We start from the raw sequence: 24,120 nt of genomic DNA on the forward strand, positions 1-24,120 counted from the left end.
GGGTACAACTAGAGGCTTCCAACTTTGAATACATCTGGGAATTTATTTTCTAATCCCAATGCACAAAAGCGAGGTCGAAGGCGTGCTTGGATGGTGTGGATGAACTTGAGAGCCCTGATGCCAACCCCCATCAATCACCTACGAGATGAACTAAAACCAAGATTCCCGCATTGCTGCATATCAGAACGGCAGAAACAATCACGGCTAGCATTACTCATTAGCCGATAACAACATCGCAATGTGTGAGGTGACCCGTCATTTCTCAGTTATCAACCACGGTCACATGATGACTTTGACCCTGGCCCTTTCTCCCATGAGCGTTTTCTTAATAGCTTTGCCGCCGGCAATATATTTCCCCTCTCACTACCATCACTAACAATCTCCTTCTCTCCTTGGGCTGCAAATTATTGGCTAATGCCAACGACTAGCTGAATGGTAATTTGTGGAGGAGCGGACCTTCATCCTCTTGACCTTCTCTCCAAGTGAGACAGCAGACGTCACTCCCATCAATTCCTCCATTTAATTTTCCCCCCCCCCCCCCCCCCTTTCCGCCAGTGAGTGTCTCATCACTCTATACGTTCTTGTGCCAATTTACACTCCTTCAGAATAAACACTTTATTTTTTTTTTTTAATTGACTGATAATGAGCCGACATTAGTTTTGCATGCGTCGCTTCTATAAACGGACGCAGGTGCAGCCCCCCCAGGCGCACGAGGTTGGCTATCATTGAAATTCTAATGGCAGACACGCAGACACCACAACGAGATGAGGCTTGAGGAATAAAACTCATCTTCTGAGTCAGACAGAGTCAAGAGAGCATTTGCTCAACAATGCAGAAAGAGAAGAGGGCGGTGTGACGAATGAGTCAAGTTGATTCATCGTTGGTAGGCGAGTGTGCGCATTACACTGCGACACCCACATATTCAACATGAAGACCTGCTGTGGGCCGCCTGCTCTCTATGGCAGACGTAGACATCTCTTTTGAAACTCAGAATAGGTTTCAGAGACCATCTACCAATCCGGTAAAACGTATCCCAAGCCGAGCTCGCAATCTTTGTTCGGGTTTTTGAGTTATATAAAGTTGTGCTGCTTCCAAAATACTTTTTCCCTCTATTTTGACCTTTTTAAAAAACGATTGTGATTCATTGAGGTAAACTGTTGTTTGCAGCTGAGTCAGAGGGATTTATGACAATGTATGATGATATAAAATGTCAAATGCGCTCAGTTTGAAGGCAGAGGCGTTTCACTGTCCGATAATAATAATGACAATAATAATAATAATAATGATTTGTTTTGATTATATCTATATTTTTTTAAATAGCTTTTCAGCACTAGTAAAGAGAAAACGTCACCTATCCATGACATGCATAAAATGTCACTTGCTAGGGCTACCTTCTTTGCTATCATACAATCCATCCAGAGTGCAAGTCCAATTTATTTCCCGTGCTCCATTATGTTGTTATGGCAACTAACTTGTGAATTAGAGAATTGAGAGACATGCATATACTGTTAATACACGGGTGCAATGTTTATATACTTCTTTTCCTCTCCTTCTTCACTGGGAGTAAAGTCTTTCGGACTGGTCAGAACCCGAGCTGCAGCTTTCTGAACGAGATGTTTGCAAATAGAAAGACCCATTTTATCAAGAAATCGTAACTAGCGTAACATAGCGTAACATACCGTAACATAGCGTAACATCGCGTAACATCGTGTAACATCACGTAACATCACGTAACATAACATAGCGTAACATATCGTAACATAGCGTAACATCGCGTAACATAACGTAACATAGCATAACATAACGTAACATAGCGTAACATAACGTAACATAGCGTAACAGCGTAACATAGAGCGATGCACTTAATAAGCCCTATCCTTTTTTGTCACTGTCGCTCACAAAAAAAAGACCAAATAAAAATATCACCATAAAATAAAATAACAAGAACAGCCACAGTACATTTTGATCCTCGTGGTCCCTGCTGATTCCAGCTACATTTGCAGGTTAATTACAGAGGCTGCTGAGCCTCCGCAGCGGACCAGCTGCTTTGTCGGCCATTGATCCTGCCAGCTGGGCGCTGCCAAATGACCCAAGCATCTGTTATGTTGTAGTCAAAGACCTTGTGGCATCTGACTTTCACCTTATACATATACACTAATTAATTGGGGTTGGTAATTGGCTTAATTATGACATTTTGTCAAAAACCTTTTGTCAGGTTGAATGCAGACCTCAACTCTTTGTAACCCGAACTCAACATTTATTACTTGTGCGCTCATTTTCTGTCTTTGTAAGCTTTGATTTTCCATGACGACAAGAGCACAAACCAAGTACAATTCACCAACCAAAGAGAATGCAAGGTGTGTCAGAAAAGTTCCAAGACTAGTATCACGAATCCAAACTACAAGTTTTCACATCAAAGTAATCCCCCCCTGGATTGCAACACACTTTCTCAGCCTTAATGTGCCCCTGGAAGGATTCTATCAGAATCTCCGTTGTGGCAGCCATCTTGATGTCATCCATTTCTTCAAAACTGCCCCCTTGTGACCCCAAGTTTGGAAAATAAGAAAAAAATAAAGCCAAATTGGGTGAAAAGGGAGGTTGCCCCAGCATGTCGATGCTATTCTCAGCTAGGAACTACCAGATGCTCATTGTCTCCAGGCGTGTTGTCATGGTAACACAACACGATTATATCTTTCCTCGTGAAGGACGTTTTTTTTCTAACAACCCACACCAGGCCTTCCAACTGACACAGGCTTGGACATCCTAATTTGTTTTACTTCAGCTCATGAACTCCACCAACTGATTTAATCTATGGGAGATTTGATCGGAGGATTGCTGCAATGATCCTTTGCGGGTTGAATGATAAAGTTGAGTCAATTTTTAATGGATTTCACCGTATCAGACTATGCTCAGCATGAGCACAGTGTCATGTTGGATCCGCTTTCTCGAGGTTGTATTGATGGATTGTACCTTCAAGGCTATGCTACCTATAGCTCAGTATAGAAACTATGCACTACAAAGCAGTTGGCGATCCTGAGAAAGAAACATGTCCAATATTAAGTTCCAGGAATTCCATTCTTGGTATGCAGCCGTTGGTGTTGGACAGCTTAAGGTGTTGATGAAGGTATGGGTGAGAAAATGTTGAATTTACGACCTAGGCATAGAAAATTCCGTCTTGTAAAGGCCAATTTAATTGGTTTTAGAGAGCAGCCTATAAAGTCTGAAGATTCCCAACCTCTCAAAACAAGCACTCTTAAGTCCTCATCAGAACTCACCCAAACTTGGAGCCACTGCATAATAATCCTTCAATGGTCTATTTGATCTCATCAGAACACCACGGCATCACAAAACAAGCCCCTTTAATCAGAAAAAAGAAGTTAGAGCGCTAATAACATTTTCTGGGCATTTAATCTAATAATTTGTCCAATATTAAGATTTTGAATTAGCTTTGTGACACAAATAAAATGACAGATGATGCTAAAACTGCTATAAAACAGCACTGATGAAAAAAAACTAACAGAGCAGGGATCAGAAAAAGGAAATCACGATTCATAGTAAAAATAGAACATGGATACAATGAAATCTCCGCAGGGGATTATTAAAAGGCCGCAACGTGGAGAGCTGCGAGCTCTTGACTCATGATAAAGGGTCATTCTAAAAAAGGTGCAGCGAAGCCATGAAGAGTCTTAGCCCAGTTCTACATTGTCTTAAGATAAAAGCATAGAATCAAAAAATGGATTTATCAATAATTACCTGATTGTTCACACTGTGCGATACAAGTCTGACTGATTTTTGGGCTCGACATGCGGAGCCGCGGCATCATCAGTGTGAATCTTCCTCAGGTTGTTGTCATGGCGACAGCGAGCTGAAATGTTGCGATTGAGTTTTGTGCATTGAAGATAGAAGAAAAGGAGGAAGGAAAAAAATGGCAAACTACATGAGCACGGGAAAACCCCTAATGAGACTTATTTGGCCAGAATTGTCATTAACAACCAAGTAAAGGATGTTGGAATTCAAAATAAATTGCAATTAAAAATAACTTAGCTGCCTTTCAAGAACTTTTTCTTCTAATTAGAAAGATCAACACGTTTTAAGGACATTAGCTAAAATTCTGCATATGACACAAAAATCACAGATACATTCTCCAAAATAAGCAAATGCCCTGTCAGAAAAAAAAAAAAAGATAAAAGGTCACACATATTAGGTTTACATAATGAAATATGGCCATCTATGACATTTTGGGCAAATGCATTCAAGGCCTCATTTAGTAAAAAATATAAAAAATAAAATAAAATAAAATAAAATAAAATAAAAGAAAAGAAAAGAAAAGAAAAGAAAATAATAAATAAATAAATAAATAAATAAATAAATAAATAAATAAATAAATAAATAAATAAATAAATCTGCTTTTAGCGTATGCAACAATACACTCTATTAATTAAAGTTATTAAACTTCACAACATTGAAGATCAATCTCAAGGTCTACTTGAAGGAGCAAAATCAAGTTGAGGTATTGGATTTTTGTATGTTTGTACTTCTACTATATCGACAATTATCATCGATACGTGTTATTAGTCTAACCCACGTCATCGATCTAAATGAAATCAATCGAGCTCAAGTAGGGCAAGAATGTCACATGTTCTATTGTTCAATGAACTTTAAATGTGTCATATTAAAAATTTCATTGGCTGTACATGCTGTAGGAATATTGCAGCTGTTAGTCGGAACCTTCCAGCATATCACACCGTGACTCATGTTTTATTTTCTTTTTCTGGCTCCTACATGCCTCTTTGTAACGCTGCCGTCAGATTCTTCTCTTTATCCTCTCTTCCTTAGTGACTTACAGAATCAATGCATTCCATCAATACTCTAAAGAAGAACACTCATATACGAATCTCAAAGGGACACAGATAATTTTTTTTTTCTTGAAGGCAAAGGTCTATTTATTGAGATAAAATCAAATTGAGCCTTTTTAGTCACTTCACAGCTGCTAACGGCGGGGGATGACAGCAACCCGCCGACTTGGCTGATTTGGACTGATGAGGTGGGCATGGTGGGGCAAACCTGGACTTTTTTTTTATTTTTTCATGCATGTTGCCCAAACCAAGGTTTGTTCGCACCATCGGGGTTTCCCCCGGCCACATTTCTCCCCACTGACGATATTGAACCTTCAATAAGTCGAGAGAGTGGTCAGTTTGACTTTGCAAAAATTCTGTATTGCACTTTGAATCCCTGCCAGGCAAGCCTGCCTTGATCGATGCACAGAGGCTTAGAAGAAGCGGAGAAGAGCTGGCACCTGTGAGCTGCATTGAGTTTCAATTGACAGTTGCTGAGTTCTGAGGTGTTTCTCCGTGTAGGCAGGTGGCTGAGCCTCACAAACCTCTCCCTACACTTTGTTGTACTCTCGTTAAATAGCTACAAAGCAACACAATCGCCAATGCTATCTTTCTAATCAAGCATTTATTTATTTATTTTTTTACATGCAATCGTGAGAGCTCCTGTGTGAAAAGCGTGAAATTGCAGCAGTGTGATAGCTCGCAAATGAATTGTATTCTTCCCAGCTTTTTTTTTCATATTGATTTCTAGATGAGATTGAAGTGTGATGTCTTTCCTGACATCAATCTTCCCTATTTATCTGGATTTGAGTTCAGCAATGAGTTTGCAAAATAAAAAAGAAGATATATTCTTATCTGAGATAGGATTATATAAACCTATTGGTATACCTGGACAGTATAGTGAGTGGCCATTAAGAACTCTTTTTTTTTTTTGGTATGCCTTTAAAACAAAGTCACCACTCAGTAATCTTCAGATATTCCGGAAGCAATCGGAATACGGAAGCAACAAGGCTTTTAGAGAGTAAATATAGAGGCAGAGTGTGATGTGCATGCAAAGTACCCGGAGGGCATTTGTGAAGATGTACAGCTGGTAAATATGGCACGGGAAAAGTCAATGCAAGCTTTTAGTAGTTGACCGCTTACTTTCCATTATGGTTATTCTGCTACCACAATTCAACAACAATGAAAATATTAATAAAAATGTTCTACCGTCATATAAATACTTCAAATGAGACAGACGTTCATTTCTGAAGATGAAAAAAAAAAATAATAATAATAATACAATTTAGAGCACTTCATATTTTATACAGTAAAAGCTATAAAACAAACTGACAAATAACTCCTTTTCAAATCAGACGAGTTAAAAACTGGTCAAATATTTTAAAAAAAGATATTATTAAAAGTGAAGACAATTTGTAATTCTAGTAATGATAATTTGATGCACAATTTGTCTCGGCGGGCTGTATCTGGCCCCCGGGCCTTGAGTTTGACACCTGTGATTTAGATGATCTGCAGAATGTGGAACATATTACAGTTTTTTTTTGTTTGTGTAAATGTTTGCAGTTGCCCAAAAGCGCTGCTGTTATCCTTTTAGCTGCATCCATTATTTGCCATCCAGCTCTAACAAAGCGATGAGTCGATTCAATGAACTGTGTGAACTGCACATAACTAAACTTGCCTGACACTTGGGTGGCTTTTCTTCCCACAAGCCAGAAGGCATCTCGGTAAATGCTCGGGTGTATTCATCAGTGACTTCCAATAAACCATTGAAGCAAAACACGGAGATTTTGCTCATGTAATGGGATAATTGGGTTTTCCCTGCTGTCATGATCCGGACGGAATACAGCGTATGTATTTATTTTTCCCCTTTTTTTTTGCATTTCGCCATCTGCAACAACAGGGTTACTGCAGATTATTTTTTTTTTTACCACAAACTTTCCACTTAGAATTCTCAAAAAGGTGCATGACAGAAAAGTTGTCTTCTGAGAACAATCACTAAAGGTAGCAAAAGATAAATTGTTGGTGTTAGAGACACACTGTCCTAAAGAATTCTCCCAATTTGCATCACCACCATTATTCCGAGTAAACTCAAGAGTAATTTAACTTCTGGTAAAATCTGCCAAGGACAAAAACAGACTGCAGCTTTGACATCTGTTCCATTGGCTGCTGTGTACTTTTACACCATAACTTATTCTTAAGCTCTACTGGGACACTGCGGTGAGCCGATAAGGTTGGACACGCTCGATAAAAGAACATAACGTGCGGCTCATTCAGGACAAGTGAGCTATTACTTTTCTTTGTCGAATGCTCGTTTGCTCTGAAATATTGGACGTTTTTTTGCGAGCTCAAAGACGATATCACAGATTGTGCTCGCGTAATCCTCATGCTGCTCAGAGTCGGACGGGGCCCAGTTTTAGGATTGGCATGATAGATGTGATGAACTTAATGCCGTATTAAAAACTGCTGAATTTTTTCCAAAATGACTTTCAATGACTACCGTATTTTCCAGACTATAAGCTGCTACTTTTTGCACAAGTTTATAGTCCAGTGCGTCTTATCTATACATTTTTTTATGATTTTGATGATATTTTCTAATTTGTGTATATTTTTTCTTACATATGGAAATTAAACATTCGGGCTATAGTCCAGTGCGGCTTACGTAGATATTAGCAAAAACGGTTTTCCCTGAATTTTACCTGGTGGGACTTATATTCAGGTGCGAGACCCTGATCTGAAAATGAAGTTAAAAACACTCTTGTGAGTGAGCAGTGAGCAGAATGAACTATAAGTGGAAGCAAAGCCGACACCAACATGAGCACTATCAGCAACCTCATAAGCACACATTATATAATAAACAGCAAGGTGGCTCTCTGCGGAATATTCGCCTTTCTTCCTTCCTTCCAGTCAGTCGGGAAGGTCAGGAGAGCATTTTGTGCAATATCAGCTAAAGAACTCTAACTAAAAGCCATCGAGGGAAAGGCACATGGTGTATGAGGTGTACTCCAGCGCCAGAGAAATCACATTTGCTCAGAGGTGGTGAGACACACGACTGATCATGCTGTGAACAAATGGGCTCGCAGTAAGCGCTTCTTCTCTGCTTGAGTGTGCATTACTGATGACAAATCGGACTTGGGATTAATTGGGAAGAAACAAGCAAAGAAAGGCTCTGAGTAAATTTATCAAGAGCTTGCTGCATGTAGCAGTTGCTCCGAAATAAATCACTCCAAATTATGCAAACAAAAAAGTGGGAACAATTCATAAAGGGGTGGCCGGAATGCAGACAAAAATGGCCTCCATTGCCAATTTCAATTCATTCTGATTATTCGTACTCATTTAAATTACATATGCACCACCTCCACTAAATAAAATGTGTCCAAATAATAATATCCAAATAATACTTTTTAATAAAATACCTCATGGATCAAGAATTATAGAGCCGTTTGCTATTCCCGAATATTTTTTAGGTTTTTTAATTTCTTTTTTTGGACGGGCTTGAGAAGTCCTTGGCCACCGAAAAAAATCCTAGCTCTACCAGCAGCTAAAAGTATTGCTGAAATAAGCCAAACTGCACACCCAACACCTGAACCAATATTGAATACAGTTTTCGTTACCATGACAACAAGGGGGGTAAGTTACGGGATGGCTCCTTACGAGAATAATGTGGGATCAAACATGCCCAAAAATATTTTGACTCAAGTTAATGCCAATCCATGCAGCCAACAAAACTCAATGCAGCTCTGCTTACTTTTTTTTTTTTTTGCAAACTACGCATTGGCAATAAAGTGTTGGATTTACTGTCCAAACGTGGGCGAGGGTAAAAGCCATCTTAAATTTAACATATATCTTAAAGAACATCAAAAGTGATAGAAGGATTGAAAGTGCAAATGAAATATTGAAGAGAAAAGGAGGTCTATTTTTAGACGCAAGTGGAGGTGGCTGGGGGGCGTGGTTTCGTTGTATTATTGATGTGTCTCTGTGAGGGGGGGGGCTTTCTGGTTTCTTGCCTGAGAGAACAGCTGAGCAGAACTTTGTGGTGTTCCGCGAGGAGATCTTGTTGCATTAGCGAGACAAGATTAGGCCAAAAGAGTTCTTAGCTGCAAAATAGTTGCATATCATTTTTCCAGCGAGTCTGAAGAGGTCAGAAGAATTAAAGGAGGTTTGTCAGACATTCGCTTTTTATTATATCGAAGCTTGCGTAATCCATCATCATCCATATAAATCCTAAAACTAAAGTGTATGACTTGATGTACTTACGTGATGACGTTAATGCTCAAAATACTTATGGATAAAGGGTCGATGAAGAGGCAGCTGAGACCGGATATGACCCGAGCGACGTGCGTAAAGACGATCCGGTAGCTTTGGATAAAGCACATCTTTAACAAATGAAGTATATAAAATGGGCCTGACTGAGCTGTTCCATCTCAGACTTTGCACGCAACCCAAATACAGATAAGCTGCAAATGAAAAAAAGTCAAATCACTTTTTCAAGTCACTTTTTTCTCTTGAGTTTTAATTGAATATAATTTGCTAGAATCTGTCATCTACTAAGTGTGTGGGAGTGTTTGAATCTTAATAAGTTGGGTCAAAGCGTAATTTTTTTTTCTCCCCCTCGCCTGTCTACTTTTCTCTCATGCCAGGCGCGAGCCAGCGTGATTACTTCAGTTTGGAGTCTCTTCTGCAGAGAAGGTGCCAGACAGAAACCTTGAGCAAGTCACTCACTTTTCTTTTGTGTTGCTAAGCAAGAGCACATGCCTTCATTAGACTGCTACTCTTGACAAGCCGTTCATGCTTCCACAGCTTCTCTGACAGCACACTGCATGCTTCACCGGATGAACGCTACAATGAAAACTGTGGCACAAACACATCGACCCGTTCATTAAATAAACTAATAAATATATATAAATCAAAATAAATGAATGAATAAAAAAAATAAATTAAATAATACTGTGTTTAGAATAGTGTAAAGTGTAAAGAACTTCCACTTTAGTATGTCCCCTTTAAATACCGTATTTTCCGGACTACAAGGCGCACCTAAAAACCTAAAATTTTCTCAAAAGCCGACAGTGCGCCTTATATATGGACCAAATTACTAAATTTAAACTGGCTCAAAGCATTGTGTCATGAAATCAATCATGAGTGGCCCGCTGAAGACTATGAATCATGAATCAAAAAGGCTATGGATCATTATTTTGTGATTATAAAGTAATTTGTTGCATCTGAAGTTGAAATAAAAAAGATAAAATGAAGAATGATTTGATTTGGATTAAAAATCTGACATGATGCATTAATGGTGCACCTTATAGTCCAGTGCGCCTTATATAAGGACAAAGTTTTAAAATGGACCATTCATTGAAGGTGCACCTTATAGTCCGGAAACTACGGTAAGCACTTTAAAAAACAAAAAAGACACAAAATCAGTGTCCTACAATTACCAGAGGCTCGCCGCATAAAAGCGCAATAATAATTTAGTGAGTATATCACATCAGAAATGTGCACATGTAAGCCTTCTTTTCATTGATATATATAAAATGGCGATAAATCTCACATTAATGAATCCAATCTTCAGTGTGAGGTTCTTCGCTTTCTCCCTCAGCATTTCCTCAAAAGGTTGCAAACTGCCAAAGGAAAAAGTCAACATGGACAGTGTAAACAGATAGAAGCAGAAAAGGGCAAGTGCATAAAACCAAACATGCACAAACTACAGAGAGCAGATTACTTCCTGGCAGATTACAAATACTGCATTGGCTCTCCACGACTATTTTCTGTGCCTGAATCTTTGCATGCATTTCAGATTAAATGTGAGGAATTAAATCAGGAATAAGCAAGTAGTGGAAAATCCCAACGCGGATATATTTAGAAATCTTCACAGTCTTGGCCATGAGAAAGTCTGCCATGCACTTGTTTGTAAACAGTCGTTGCTCTTCTTCTGGAACGAGAACACAGTCACTTAATGAGGCAGGATGATCCCCATGCATTGCATCAATTTCCGAAGATATAGCGGCTCATGCAGAAGAAAAAAGTAATTAAACCACAAACTAGACCATGAAGGAAATTAGAAATAAAAATAAATGCAGCTGTAACACACTGTTTCTTCGTCTAATTTAGCTTCTCTTAGCTATTTGTGTACAATTGCTTGGCATTAATTGCAATTACTTCATAGTTCCAGTGGGGGAAAAAAATAAAATAAATAAATATTAATAATTAATTACAAATAAATAAATATATACTGTATACTATACAGTGACAGCACATCAACAAAATTATTAACTGATCCAAATCTGTAATTTTTGATTCACAGTTCCCGTTTCCATGCTCACTTTAATCCACCACCAATTGGTGCACAGCCCTAGACAGCACCATTGATTTTTTCCGATACTGTATAGCAGAACTTCATAACGTCTGCTTGCACTCCACTCACTTTGAGTAATAGGATTTATCTTTGGCGATCAACATCTATGTTTACTGCTACTAGCGTAATGGGCAGTTTGTCCCCCTTGATGACATTGTCACATCAGCACCACAAGTCAGAGCAATGAACATATGAGATTACAACTATTGATTAGCCGGTGTTGTGGAATTCTTCCATCCATATGGAGAAGACAGGTGGACGCTGACCTGGCTGCAAAACCATGTTAAAATAATCAATGCAGGGTGTATAATTGTGCAACAAACAGTTGTGTGTACCAGATTAGTATCGCCTTATGTCACATATTGTTTTGTTGTCACCTACACTGTAAAATAAAAACTTATTCCAAAGTCCATTATTAATTCATGCACATAGAGTTGAACAACATTAGGCTGGCTGTGTGTTCAACAGCTGTTAGTAGAAAATATTTACTCAAAAAAAAAGAAAAAGAAAACCACAAACAGTTTGTCCAGGCAAATGAAGTTCTGCCCACTTAAAGCATCTGGCAGGAACACTTGTTAGTGTGTGGGAGGTACTAAATAATGATTTTACAATGAGGAAGATTTTGGATATGTTAGTGATTTGGGTTTTAGAAATGTAAAGAAAAAAAAAAGCGGCCATTGTGTCATCTGCTGGCGGACAATTGGAGGTTTTAAAGAATTTTCTTTTACAAGACCATACACCTTATGCTTCAGAATTGAAAGAGCATAATATAGCAGATGGCTTGTTTCAAAAGCACTTGTTTCCCACTTGCATACTAATGACCTTGTGCTGCAGTTTTGTCACACCCAAAATTACCAGCTCAGTGGCCTGAGAGGAGAGTGCCCGCCCTGAGATTGGGAGGTCGTGGGTTCAAACCCCGGCCGAGTCATACCAGTGACTATAACAATGGTACCCATTTCTTCCCTGCTTGGCACTCAGTGTAAGGGGTTGGAATGGGGCCTCCGATCACCAAATAATTGTCAATTTGAGATTGTCAAGCTACAATATAATCAATGATTTGATTTTGAGAGCTGTCAAATTAAGGTTGTACTCAAGTTTTCAAAACTTCTGAACAACCTTCAGCATCATTTTAAAAGGACACTAATGTATTTATCGGGGAGATTCAATTTGACAAAAAAAATGAAATGACATGATGACCGGTCTAGTTTGAAGGCATCTGAAATAAATATTGAAAATTGATGGCGGTTATTTGCCATATAAAGAGCGACACCTTCGACTCCCATCTTAACAGATGCTCTCATTGCAATGAAGCCATTATGTACATGGACAGCTACAATCTACGACCCATTTATGTGTGAATGATGGAATCCATCCATGACACATTAAACTCCATCCAAGCACCTCCCTCCCTCAAACACATTTGTTAATCATCCTTTTCGTGCCTCCCTATTCCTCCTCTCCTAATACATCCAGTCTAATCTGACCGACCCAATAGATTTTCATTGCTAATTGAATGTTCTGATTTTATGATTCAGCATGAGTTGAATAATGTGTGCAGAACGGACAAAGGAGAGTCACAAATGTGTGCTTCCTGGATAATGAATGTCATGATATTTCATTTAATAATTTTTCAAACCACTTATCCTCAGTGGGGTCACAGCTAATAGCACGGCAGTTTGAGGTTTGATTATTGAGGATTCACCCTATCCTATTGCGGGTTTTCATTTAGTGACCTTCATCTTTTTGGACCAGTCAAGAAAATGCCAATTTAAAAAAATAAATAAATATTCAGAGCATGGTGGGGGGCTTACTGTATATAGTTAGAGATAAAGAAGTAATGAGGTTTTGATTGTCTGTGTGTAAAAAGTAAAGGGCATAGCGAAAACACTGTTTTTTGGATGACGCTGTCCTTGGTGCTGAAACTCAACTTGTGTTCTGCTTGTGCGCATTTGTGCGTATGTTGGAGAGCGGGGGGGGGGGGGGGGGGGGGGGGGGGAGGGAGAGGGAGAGAGAGATAGAGAGAGAGAGAGAGATGTGTGTTCACAAAAAAAAAAAACACAGAAAACAAATCATGCTGCATTTAACTGTTGGTTTCCCGCCATGCGTAAACAATAACCAGCAGTGATAAAGGACAAGTAGTCAAATGATAGAAAAATTGAACATGTGCAAGCCTGGGAGCAAAATGGAAGGGCTTTTCTTTGGGAAGTGACGCTGCCTCTGGTGCCTATTAATGAGGGACTCAGATTCCCTCCCCTCCGGTGGTGATGCAGTGAAGCTGCTCTGCGCACAAGCATGCTCTCTGTATAAAACGGCTTCTCCTCCACACACGGATTACACTACACACGGGAAGTCACTGGGGCTTCTTTTTAAAAACCAAAGCAAATTGCAGACCTCCAAAAAGCCAACATGCAAACTACAGACGGTGTGAGCTTTTGGAGATTTTTTCTATTTTCATGCCTCTTTTTGCAGAGTTCCAGTCAAGACTTTGGAGGACAAACGCAATTTATCTGCACCTCGGTTCCAAAGGATACGGACATATGCGCCGCTACTTTGCAAAACAGCGTCCCGGGTGATGATTTGAAGAGCACCGTGGTGCAGCTGAGGGAGACGGTCTTGCAGCAGAAGGAAACCATCATGAACCAGAAGGAAACCATTCGAGAACTGACCTCAAAGTTAGCGCGATGCGAGAGCCAGAGCGGCGCCGAGGCAGGGGAAGGGCGTCCCGGGGGTAGGAGGAAAGAACCTGGCACCAAAAACACCATGGGGGATGTTTCCAGGGGCCCCGCGGACACTTTGGCGCAACTCTCGCAGACTTTACAGTCCCTCAAGCAGAGATTGGAAAACCTTGAGGTAGGGTGGAGACATTGCGATCAGGCTATTTGAGAAAATATGCATCATGATTTAATCCAATACAATTAATTATTTACTAATAGCTACGACACATTATATATTTTTACACAGCTGCCAGAATTTGTGTATTGTTTTCAATGCATGAGCAAAACTTCAAATATTTCTTATGTATGTGAACTTAACGAGCAGTTTCAAATTGCTGCTATGCTGAGAATAGATTCCTCAGCTCAAAGTGTATCTATCTCTCCCCCTTTCCTTTCTCACAGCAATTCAGTCGAAGTAACAACTCGGTACAAGCCAACAGCCTCAAAGACCTGCTACAAAGTAAAATCGATGACTTGGAGAGGCAGGTGTTGTCCCGAGTGAATAGCATTGAGGAGGGAAAGCCCGGACTCCGAAATGAGACAGAGCAGCGTGGGAGAGTGGAGTCCACCCTCACGTCTCTGCACCAGAGGATCACCGACCTGGAGAAAGGTACAAATACACACAATAGAGGACATCTGGTAGGTCCTTCAAGACCAGAACTGTGGGGAAATCGGATCATTCCATCATCCCATGAGGGAGCAAATATTTTTGGAGACTTTACAGCTCTTCCATCAGATTAAAACATTTTATCCCTCCATTTGAAACCTAAAACCAGAAACGTGTGCACGTGTTTGGGACCGGGCTCTGATCTCCTGGCAGACACAAGTATTCATGTGGCAGCGAGATGAAGGTTGGAAACGTCACCTCTCCTCGGATGTGAATATCAAATTGAGATTAAAAGCAAATCCGGAGCATCGCCATCGTGGATTTGTTGTGTAATATATAATTCCAATGTAAATCCCCAGCGTGTTTGCACGAGTGTGTTGAGAAGGATCCATTGACTGGACACTTGATTAGGGATACTAGCGCAATCTGATAAGGGATGACTAGACAATATAAAAATAATTTTTGTAGGTGTTCAACCTCTTTAAATATTGAAATATCTAAGATTAAGTAGCTGCTGGCGGAGCTAGGATTTTTTTGTCCTTGTGAGGGCCATTGGGTGGCCAAGGATATCCCTCAAGGAATCCACACCCCCAAATTATTTTCACACCCCCCCCCAAATTATTCAGAAAACAGTAAAAAAACATTTATTGTATGTTTCCAATGAGGGATGGAGGGAAAAATATGAAAATACCCCAAATCTGGCACCTGGGGACGACCAAGCATATTTCAGGGGGGGCAGTTTCCCCTGGAGACCCCCCTCTAGCTCAGTCTGTGGAGATAGCGTATGCTTTCTTTTCAAATTTTTCATGTTAACTTTTGAGAATTAATTAAAGTATATTTATGTAGTACTTTTGTACATTTAAGCTCTGCCTGCCACTATATGTCACAAATATATTTTGGGGACCAATTAAGTGAGAGGTGTTTTTCATATTTTGGCCTCATGAAGATCTATAAGAAGGGCAGATCTAATTCCATTGTGCTCCTGTACCGAATCAAATACTTGTAAATGTCAGTGGCTAAGCTAACCAAATAGAAACGTGATTGAGGAAGCACTTGTAGCAGCATTCTGCAAGATGTCGACATCATGCAAAATATATGCCACGTAAACACATTTCCATTTCCTCTAAACAGGTCAGCGAGAAAACAGGCCTCTGGATAAATTCCAACTCACATTTCCACTGAGAACCAACTACATGTACGCAAAGGTGAAGAAGAGTTTACCTGAGATGTACGCACTCACCGTTTGCATGTGGCTCAAGTCCAACGCGTCCCCAGGAGTGGGCACGCCTTTTTCCTACGCTGTTCCCGGTCAGGCTAACGAGCTGGTGCTCATCGAATGGGGAAACAACCCGATGGAGATCTTGATTAATGATAAGGTATTGCTCGTTTTTTAACTTTTGGATCGGCCGGGCTCGATTGAGGTTGATGGATTCTACATTGTCGTCAAGGTTGCCAAATTGCCTTTCCTGATCAATGACGGCAAATGGCATCATATCTGCGTGACGTGGACTACTCGTGATGGGGTCTGGGAAGCTTTCCAGGATGGCGTCAAGAGGGGGAGCGGTGAGAACCTGGCACCGTATCATCCTATAAAACCACAAGGCCTGCTGATCCTCGGTCAAGAGCAGGTGATGTCATCAAATTGTCACATGACTCATTTTTCCCAATCAATATTCAGGGATTGATTCTATCTGTATTTTCTACAGGACACGTACGGAGGAGGTTTTGACGCCACCCAAGCGTTTGTTGGAGATCTGGCCAACTTTCACATCTGGGATCGGAAACTATCCGTGGGAGAAATCTATAATTTGGCAACTTGCAGCAGCAAAGCACAAGTGGGCAATGTTTTTGCGTGGCTGGAAACCAGTCTTGAAATTTACGGAGGTGCCTCCAAGTGGACATTTGAAGCTTGCCGCCATCTCAACTAAAGAACGGAAAGGTCGCTGTGGTCAGAAAGTCTGTAAAGGAATTGGAAGGCAGTTACTAGATGCTGAGTTGAAAAAAAATATGAGCAAAGCCTTTTTTCAAACCAGATTTCCTCTTTGGGAGAGTATTTGAGTAATGCACATTTGCAACTTTATGCGGTGTGTAAAATGCACGACAGGTTGTCCCGAGGATGCTCACGACAACACAAAGAAAAAATTGAATGCAGCAGATGGTCATGTAGTCTTTGTAAAAAAAGATATCCTGCGATTCAACTTCCTCGAGAGATTCCTTTTTTTTTTTTTTTTTTTTGACTGCCAGGGATTTTCACTGTGAAAATGGACAAGGCGGACTTCTTTGAAGAGTTGCTCAACAGACCGCTGGGTTTCCTCTCTTTTACTTTTCATCCCCTCCCCCTCCCCTCCTGCCAATTGCTTGACGTGATTTCGTGTGAAGAAGGGTGACACGCCCATTGCCAACATTCAAGCCTGAGTGCCTTGGGCTGTTGAAAAGAATCTCAGCGCATTCACGAGTGCTTGTCTGTCTCATTATTTTTCGTCAATTTAATTTGATCCGTGTGTTTATCAGAACACTTTAAATAAGGCAAGGGTAGTCCTGAAATGCAATTTATGGGGCATTTTGCAGAATGTTTGTACATTATTAGGAATGTTCTCTGTACAGTAAACAGCATGTCTTAACTTGTGTAAATGCTGCGTAAGCATCTACTGTATGATCTTTGCTTTTACTGTTGGATTTTCAGATGGAGATTTTATACTGCATTGTTATATGCTTAAAGCATGGCAGCACTAACAGATGAAAAAAATTCTAGTTTTTGTAATAAATTGTGATACTTGACTCAAAAATGTGTATTTATTTTTACTTATTGAGTGCCCATTTTTTGCCATACACATTATGGACAGACAAGATGTCGCTATTGAATATTCAACTTTCAATCTATAGATTTTCTGTGGAATGGAATCACGGCTGACGTGTTTTTCCTTTTTCGTTCCTTGTAATTATCGGGGTAATTTGGCTCCACAACGTTCAGGTCAAATGTTACGCTAATTGCTTTTCCATTCACTACTTGGTTGTCTTCTTATCGACTGGCCTTTCACCGGACACCAGACTAACTGGGGAACATACCAACGACAGCTAGTGTGACTCTATGACGGTTGGATTCCTCACTGAGAGATACAATATTAAATTTAAGTCCTAGTCTTAAACAAAATAACATTATCAATAATTGATACAGTCTGCTAAATTTCAACATAACCATATTTTGGTGCAATGCAATCGCCCAACTCCCCCCCCTCCCCTTTTTTTTTCTCTTTCAGCCAGGGGTGAAAAGACCATAATCAAAAGTCACAGCAGGGCAGTAGCAAATATCACCTCGTGGAAAAATGCTTACTGGGCTTTTTATAAGGGAAACACATGAAATGTGTCACAGAGTGGCTGATGAAAAATTCATGACAAGGGAGAAGGAAAACAAACAAGAGCTAGATGTGCATGGGCTTCACTGGATTGTAACTGTCCCACTGAGGTTGAGAAATATCTTTGGACCGTTGTCCCAGACAAGGTCGTTATAGTTTTTCATCCAAAGGAATTTATGTTTGTTGATTATATAAGTTTATAGAGTCCTGGCAGCATGGAACCTCTCCGAATACAATGTGTTAGTTTATCATTCTTATATTTCTCCTGCTCAATTTTATTCTTGTTCGTCTTTGGAATTGTTTATTTTCAAGCTCTGTAAACAAAATTCTGAGCATCTGATGCGCTATGGGTGAAGTCAGGGCCACTGTGTGTTTGGAGGAGAGGCAAGAAGGATTTGGCGCACATGAGGGACAAATTCAAAGTTGTTCTTATTCTCAGAGCTCCTTAAAACCGTATTGCTCAACCCCCTGTGCGACCGAATGCATAATTAATTCTCTCTTGACGGGGGAATATCCCGAACCAGTTGGCCATTTGAGCCTCAGTCCACATATATGCAAAAAAGAAACTGGAACAAAAACACTTGCGAAGGAATGCATCAGTAGATCAATTAATATTCGAAAAGTTTAACGACAAAAAAAAAGGCTCTTGATAATTATCTCGATATATTTTGTTTTACGACTAATAAAAAAAAAGTGTGTGCATGTCAGTGAGAGTTGTTTTTTGCTCGTTCTCCATCGTGCCGAAGGACCTAAAATGACCACCGGGCGAGACCAAGATTTCTGAATGCCTTGACAGTTTTGACATGTCTTTGTACTCTGCACAGATTGAAGATATCCGGATGCAGTATGAAGCCCCAAAATGTAACCAAGTCCCACAATAGCTATGGTGTTTTTTTTCCTTCAATAAATAATAATAAAAAAAAAATAATGTAATAAATATATATATATAAATATAATAATAAATTCTACCTTTTTTTCTCTCCGTCCCCTCCTCAGCTACAGTACATACCACCCGATCAACAAACAATCATCCTAACATAAAGATAACAGGAGTTAAAAGAGAATGAAAAAAAGTACACTAAACTTGACCCTGATTATTCCATCTCTTGCCAAAAAGCTAATGATGAGCACATAAAGTTTCACAGCAACCCGCCTGAGATGATTAAAGATTAACAGCTCCGTTTCCTTACAAGAGAGAAAAGCAGGCCCACGTCCAGCATCCTGGGATGTGCTTTGCCTCTGAGCACACCCATAGATCTACGCTAATTAGAGCAAAGTCCACTTTTGAGAGAACCATATCCGTCCCCAGTTAAACCCAACATATCTGAAAAAAAAAAATAACGGAGGGGTTATCACAATGTCTTGAATTGATAACATTAAATTATTAAATGTCATAATCCACCTCACCCTCTTTCCCTCAAAATAGCTGCTTACCCACCAGGCCCCAGATTTTATCAACAGGCATCTTGCGACAGAAGCTGGCGCAACAGGCGTATTTTTGACGCCACAGTCCACGCAACCTCTGGGAGCAATGCCAAGGAGCCGCTTTTTATGTTTTTCAGGTCAGCCACAGACAGCATGGCACCCCCACCCCCCTATGCCACCACTTCTGCATCGCACTTAAAACAGAACATGGATGCCTGCAGTGCCTGCACTTGACAACCAATGCTAACGATAAGAATAGCAACGCTGACTGGGCTGCTCATGTTCCATTCGAACGTGACAGGGGTGTTATATATGCTAATGACTTCTATACCCCCTGCTGTTTTATAGAGAAAAGCGTGGGGGTCACATACGGCAGACTATATACTTTACCAGGTGTGAGTCACTGTATATGTCTCAGTTGGAGGTAATAATCAGTTTCCAGTCGCAACTGATGCTGGGAATCCTCAGGGTGCCAAGTCACAAATTAATTCTAATGTAATCTTCCCTCGTTAATCTACACAGTAAAGAGAGAGAAAAAATATATCAGTCAAGATAGGAGACATCATTTCTTTCCACAAGCAGTGATTTTTACCTGCATGTATTTATTGGAATTCATTTGTTGTACTGAAAATGATGTACCGTATTTTCCGCACTATAAGGCGCACCTAAAAACCTCAAATTTTCTCAAAAGTGCGCCTTATAATCCGGTGCGCCTTATATATGGACTAATATGGATTCGTGGATGAGGACTAACTTATTAAAATAAGCTTTATGTGTTTATTTTGTGTGTTGTTGATATTAACACTTGAGCAACGTTGAGTTATTGATATATTGTTATCACTATTTCGAGTGTTACTATATTGTGATTACATTAACGTTTGAGCAACGTTGAGTTATTTAATCTATGCGCTTTATAATCCAGTGCGCCTTATAGTGCGGAAAATACGGTACACATCAATAAATTTAGAGCTCTGTGATGGAAAAAAATATTCATATAATTTAGAAATGCTAGCCACATTGAAATGATTATTAAGCATTGCTATTGTTTGCTTATCAAAAGTTTTGATAACGATAGCTGGTAAAGAGCGAGAGAGATTCCTAAAAGTGTCGTACACGGTGACACCGAACTACCCAGACCGGAATTACATGACTGTTTCATCATTTATACTCAGGGAGCTTCTAAAATAACACTTCAGTTTCATAGCAATGAAATATCATAGTTGGGAGGGGGAGTATAAAAGGATACCTACCATATGCTCGCTCAATTCAGCAATCAAAAAGGTGTTTTTTTTGGGGGATTTCAACTGCTGTCAAATATAATGAAAAACCAGAACACCAACAACGAAAGATAATCATCTTATTGGGTCAGAGAGCAATTATTTGGTTGGTGTCAATCTGGTTTGATCAATGTCAAAAATTGGGTGTGTGACAAGGTTTGGTTCTGAAGTGACGCATGGAGGCTTGTCCTCCGAGCAGACAATGAGGCACACAGTGGGACAGCTCCATGAGCCATGAATAATCCATGAGCTCAGAGGCACCAGGAACAACTCTGGGTATGCGGTGTGAGACTTTAACTGAAGCAACCTGTCAAACGGGGTCAGGATTGTTTACAAGCACCCGGCACAAGGTGGGAGAATGTACCCAAAAAAAAAAAAAAAAAACCAACAACAATGGTGCAGCTGTGCTTCAGAAATGTTATTTCCCAACTGTATTTGTGGCCATAACTTTGAGAAATCATAATAGACATTTAAAGACGGAATCCCCGGTGATACATGACAAAAAAAAGACATTAAGGTACAAGACAAATGCTTTAGTTTTGTGCTAGTCATAATATTAAGATGTATTTACTCTGGCATTGTGGTTTTGTTTTTTTAACCCCAATTACTTTTCATATTTCTAGCAATGATTTCAATGTTCTGCCTGTCGACCAAAACTAAATTTATTTTAACTCAACCTTGGTCAAATGTTTCTCTTGCCAGCTTGTTAAAGTAATTTCATTGGTGCACAAATTTCTTTTTCATGAGCTGCTGAATAAACTTCAATCAATCAAAACTTTCAGGTAAGGAGGATTTTCTTTCCCCAAGCTATTATTCTTTTGTCACAATGTGTTCTGGTGCAATAATATTCTGTGGACTGTGAGAGTAGCCGGAGTGCCACTGACAGCTTTTATCCTTAAAGCTCTTTGTGGCTCAGTTCTTCAGGCTTACAAGAACCAAAGTGTACTCTCCAGTTTGGGTTTAATTGTAATCTGTGATTTCAAACAAGATCCAGTTACCAGAAAAAGTGTTTGGACTTATTTTCCTTGAGATTAGTCAAAAGAAAAAAAAAAATATAATTAAATAAGTAGATAAATAAAAAAATAAAAAATGTATGTGTATAATTATATATATTTAAAAAAAGATGCATCTATATATATTAAAATATATACTATATATATTAAAAAATATATATATATATATTAAAATATATATGTATATTAAAATATATATATTAATATATTTTTTTTCCCCACAACTGTTTTCAGAAATGCAATATCACTAATTACATGGCTTTAGAACATCCTTCCCTGGGAGTCCTAGCTTATATGGGATCAAGCAGAAAAAGCCAAAGCCACAAGAGAGCTTGATCTCAGCCCAACCTCTCCTATACTTGTCTGGGCATTAAACCTGCATCCATTGCTCAAATGCTGTCATGCTCCACTACATTGCAGCTTCTTATAATAACCATCCTCTTTATCTTTGTCTCGTGCTGCTCCCTGCAGACCTCCACAAGGCGCACATGACATGCAATGATATCTTCTTTGTAAAGAAATATACCAGGGTATTGTATCAGGACCCAATTATCAGAGTTAGATGGATGAAAGTGGCTTCACCCATGAGGAGGATGGCGGGAGTTATTTTAACCGCTTTGTTGGCGCTGCTATTGATCGGAAAAAAAGATTACACGTGTCACAAAACATGTCAGCAAATGTCTACTTTGACATTTAACAAAAGAATCTTCTTTAAAACAAATATATATATTTTTTAAATGGTTCTTCAGAGCCATTTTGTGTTGAAGTATTAAAAGATAATAGCCACAAATCTAATTCACTTTTAGCAACATCAAATAAAGCGAGTAATATAAACAACGATCCTGTCCTACAATCCAACAGATTACAAATCAAAGCCTGACTCAGATCTATTTAAACGCAAATTATTCTTAACCGAATGATGTAGCAATGGGGGAGGATGAAATCATCTCAATATGGGTCCAGCATTTTCCCATGGTAGTGAACTTTATTGCAGCATATCCACTGAGTGTTAAATTGAGAAGCCATTAGGAGCCAAATGGATCATTTTCTAAATGCATTTTCCACACAAAATGTGAAAAGAGGAAAACCATTTTAAATTGCGATGGAATGATTGCAGACATTAGAACAGGCCTAGGCTTGTTTTTAAATACTGTGTCATGGCGATACTAAAAAATTTGGTCACATGACGTCTGCAAGTTGAGCCCTTGGGCACTGTGATGTTATTTTGTTTCTCTTGACAAGTGGAAGCATCTTAATTATGAAGCACCCTTGGGAAACAATCAATTCCTTCCTTGATCCCCAAGAAGAGACAATTGTTGGATTGCAATGAGAAGGTTCTCAATTGCAAGTGGTACAAAGACATGTCATCATGTGGAGGTAGCTGAGAATAAAGCTTCCATCATCTCCTGTGAGTCACATCGCAAGTTATGGGTAGGCAGGAAGACCTTAAGAGATTGATCGCTAACATTATTAGCATTTTAATAGCATGTTATGTGACTGGAGAGAGCCTAAGCAATGTGAAATGACGGAAATCTATACAATGTTGACAGACAAAGCCTGAGGCCATTCTCGTGTCTTGTCATTCTTTATTTATTTTTTTATTTTTTTATAAATCCAAGTGCTTTTAATCAACGTTTGGCAGTACCTATTTTATATAATAATTCTTTTTTATTATCAAAGTTTGGCAGAACTTCTTTTTTCTATAATAAATAACTATGTTTTCCAAAAACAGATTAAAAATCAAATAATTGCTGCAGTGTCATAAAAGTGTCACTGGGTTTGCGGGTAGTTTTAAAAACAACAATTACAAAAGAATCATGAATTAATTTTTTGTGAGCTATAACACATTATCAATTTACCTTGAAGCATAAAAAAAATACATTGGTGAATTCATCAGTAAAAAGCAAATGATCTTTGACTACATAACACAACAATAATGTCCAACGTTGGAATATTGAGCGATGTAAACAATTGCTGGAGAAATGTTCCTCAGAGTCAAGGTTAAATTTGTGAGGGATGTGACAGCTGTCTTTGTGGAAAAACCTACAGCTATTATCACTTGAGGACAAAAGGATATTTCACGGAAAAATCATTGTGTATTGTGCTCAAAACGACATTTTAAAATGCTGACTCATGTTCAAAGTTTATCTTTGGCGGTATTAGAATTAAACAGCGTGCACGGGGATTATTATTGTGTTTAAAATATAACTACTTGTCCTTTCAAGTACACTTTTGTGGCTATTTCCAAATTTGTATCATATTTTTTATTATATTTATTTTTTATTTTTTTAACTGCAGGTAACATCTGCATTAATCCACAATCGATTCCTCGTGCACATTGATTTAAAATGTAATCTATGCTTTTTGGACCACTTTGCATCCCATACAATATTTCATTTTGTCTCTATACAAAAAGACAAACATAAAATGGTGATGAGAAAGCAAGTGGTACAAATTGTTAAGACAGTGAGACATTCTTTCATATTGGATTGTGTTTCTTGGTGCTAACAAGCGTGTAACAGGCTTAGCTCTTCTTGGCGGAAAAAT

At 39.2% G+C, this 24,120-nt stretch overlaps 1 protein-coding gene and 2 long non-coding RNA genes across 3 annotated transcripts; 1 reads left to right on the plus strand and 2 right to left on the minus strand.

Annotated features, from left to right (window-relative positions):
- Window positions 1–540: 540 nt before the first annotated feature.
- On the minus strand, window positions 541–4,298 carry LOC125983956 (uncharacterized). Its single transcript, XR_007486830.2, has 3 exons — window positions 3,754–4,298; window positions 3,276–3,357; window positions 541–3,154 (listed from the first exon to the last, which is right to left on the minus strand). It is a non-coding gene; the product is annotated as an uncharacterized lncRNA (long non-coding RNA).
- Window positions 4,299–5,125: 827 nt separating this feature from the next.
- On the minus strand, window positions 5,126–13,979 carry LOC125983598 (uncharacterized). Its single transcript, XR_007486754.2, has 3 exons — window positions 13,851–13,979; window positions 10,381–10,450; window positions 5,126–9,683 (listed from the first exon to the last, which is right to left on the minus strand). It is a non-coding gene; the product is annotated as an uncharacterized lncRNA (long non-coding RNA).
- Window positions 13,377–17,291, plus strand: nptx1l (neuronal pentraxin 1 like). Its single transcript, XM_049744971.2, has 5 exons — window positions 13,377–14,034; window positions 14,301–14,508; window positions 15,637–15,881; window positions 15,954–16,133; window positions 16,212–17,291. Exons 1-5 carry the CDS (start codon window positions 13,591–13,593, stop codon window positions 16,431–16,433), a joined length of 1,299 nt encoding a protein of 432 aa, XP_049600928.1. The 5' UTR covers window positions 13,377–13,590; the 3' UTR covers window positions 16,434–17,291.
- The last annotated feature ends 6,829 nt before the right edge of the window (window positions 17,292–24,120 follow it).

The sequence above is a fragment of the Syngnathus scovelli genome, chromosome 16 (assembly GCF_024217435.2).
Source record: "Syngnathus scovelli strain Florida chromosome 16, RoL_Ssco_1.2, whole genome shotgun sequence".
Classification (NCBI taxonomy): domain Eukaryota; kingdom Metazoa; phylum Chordata; class Actinopteri; order Syngnathiformes; family Syngnathidae; genus Syngnathus; species Syngnathus scovelli.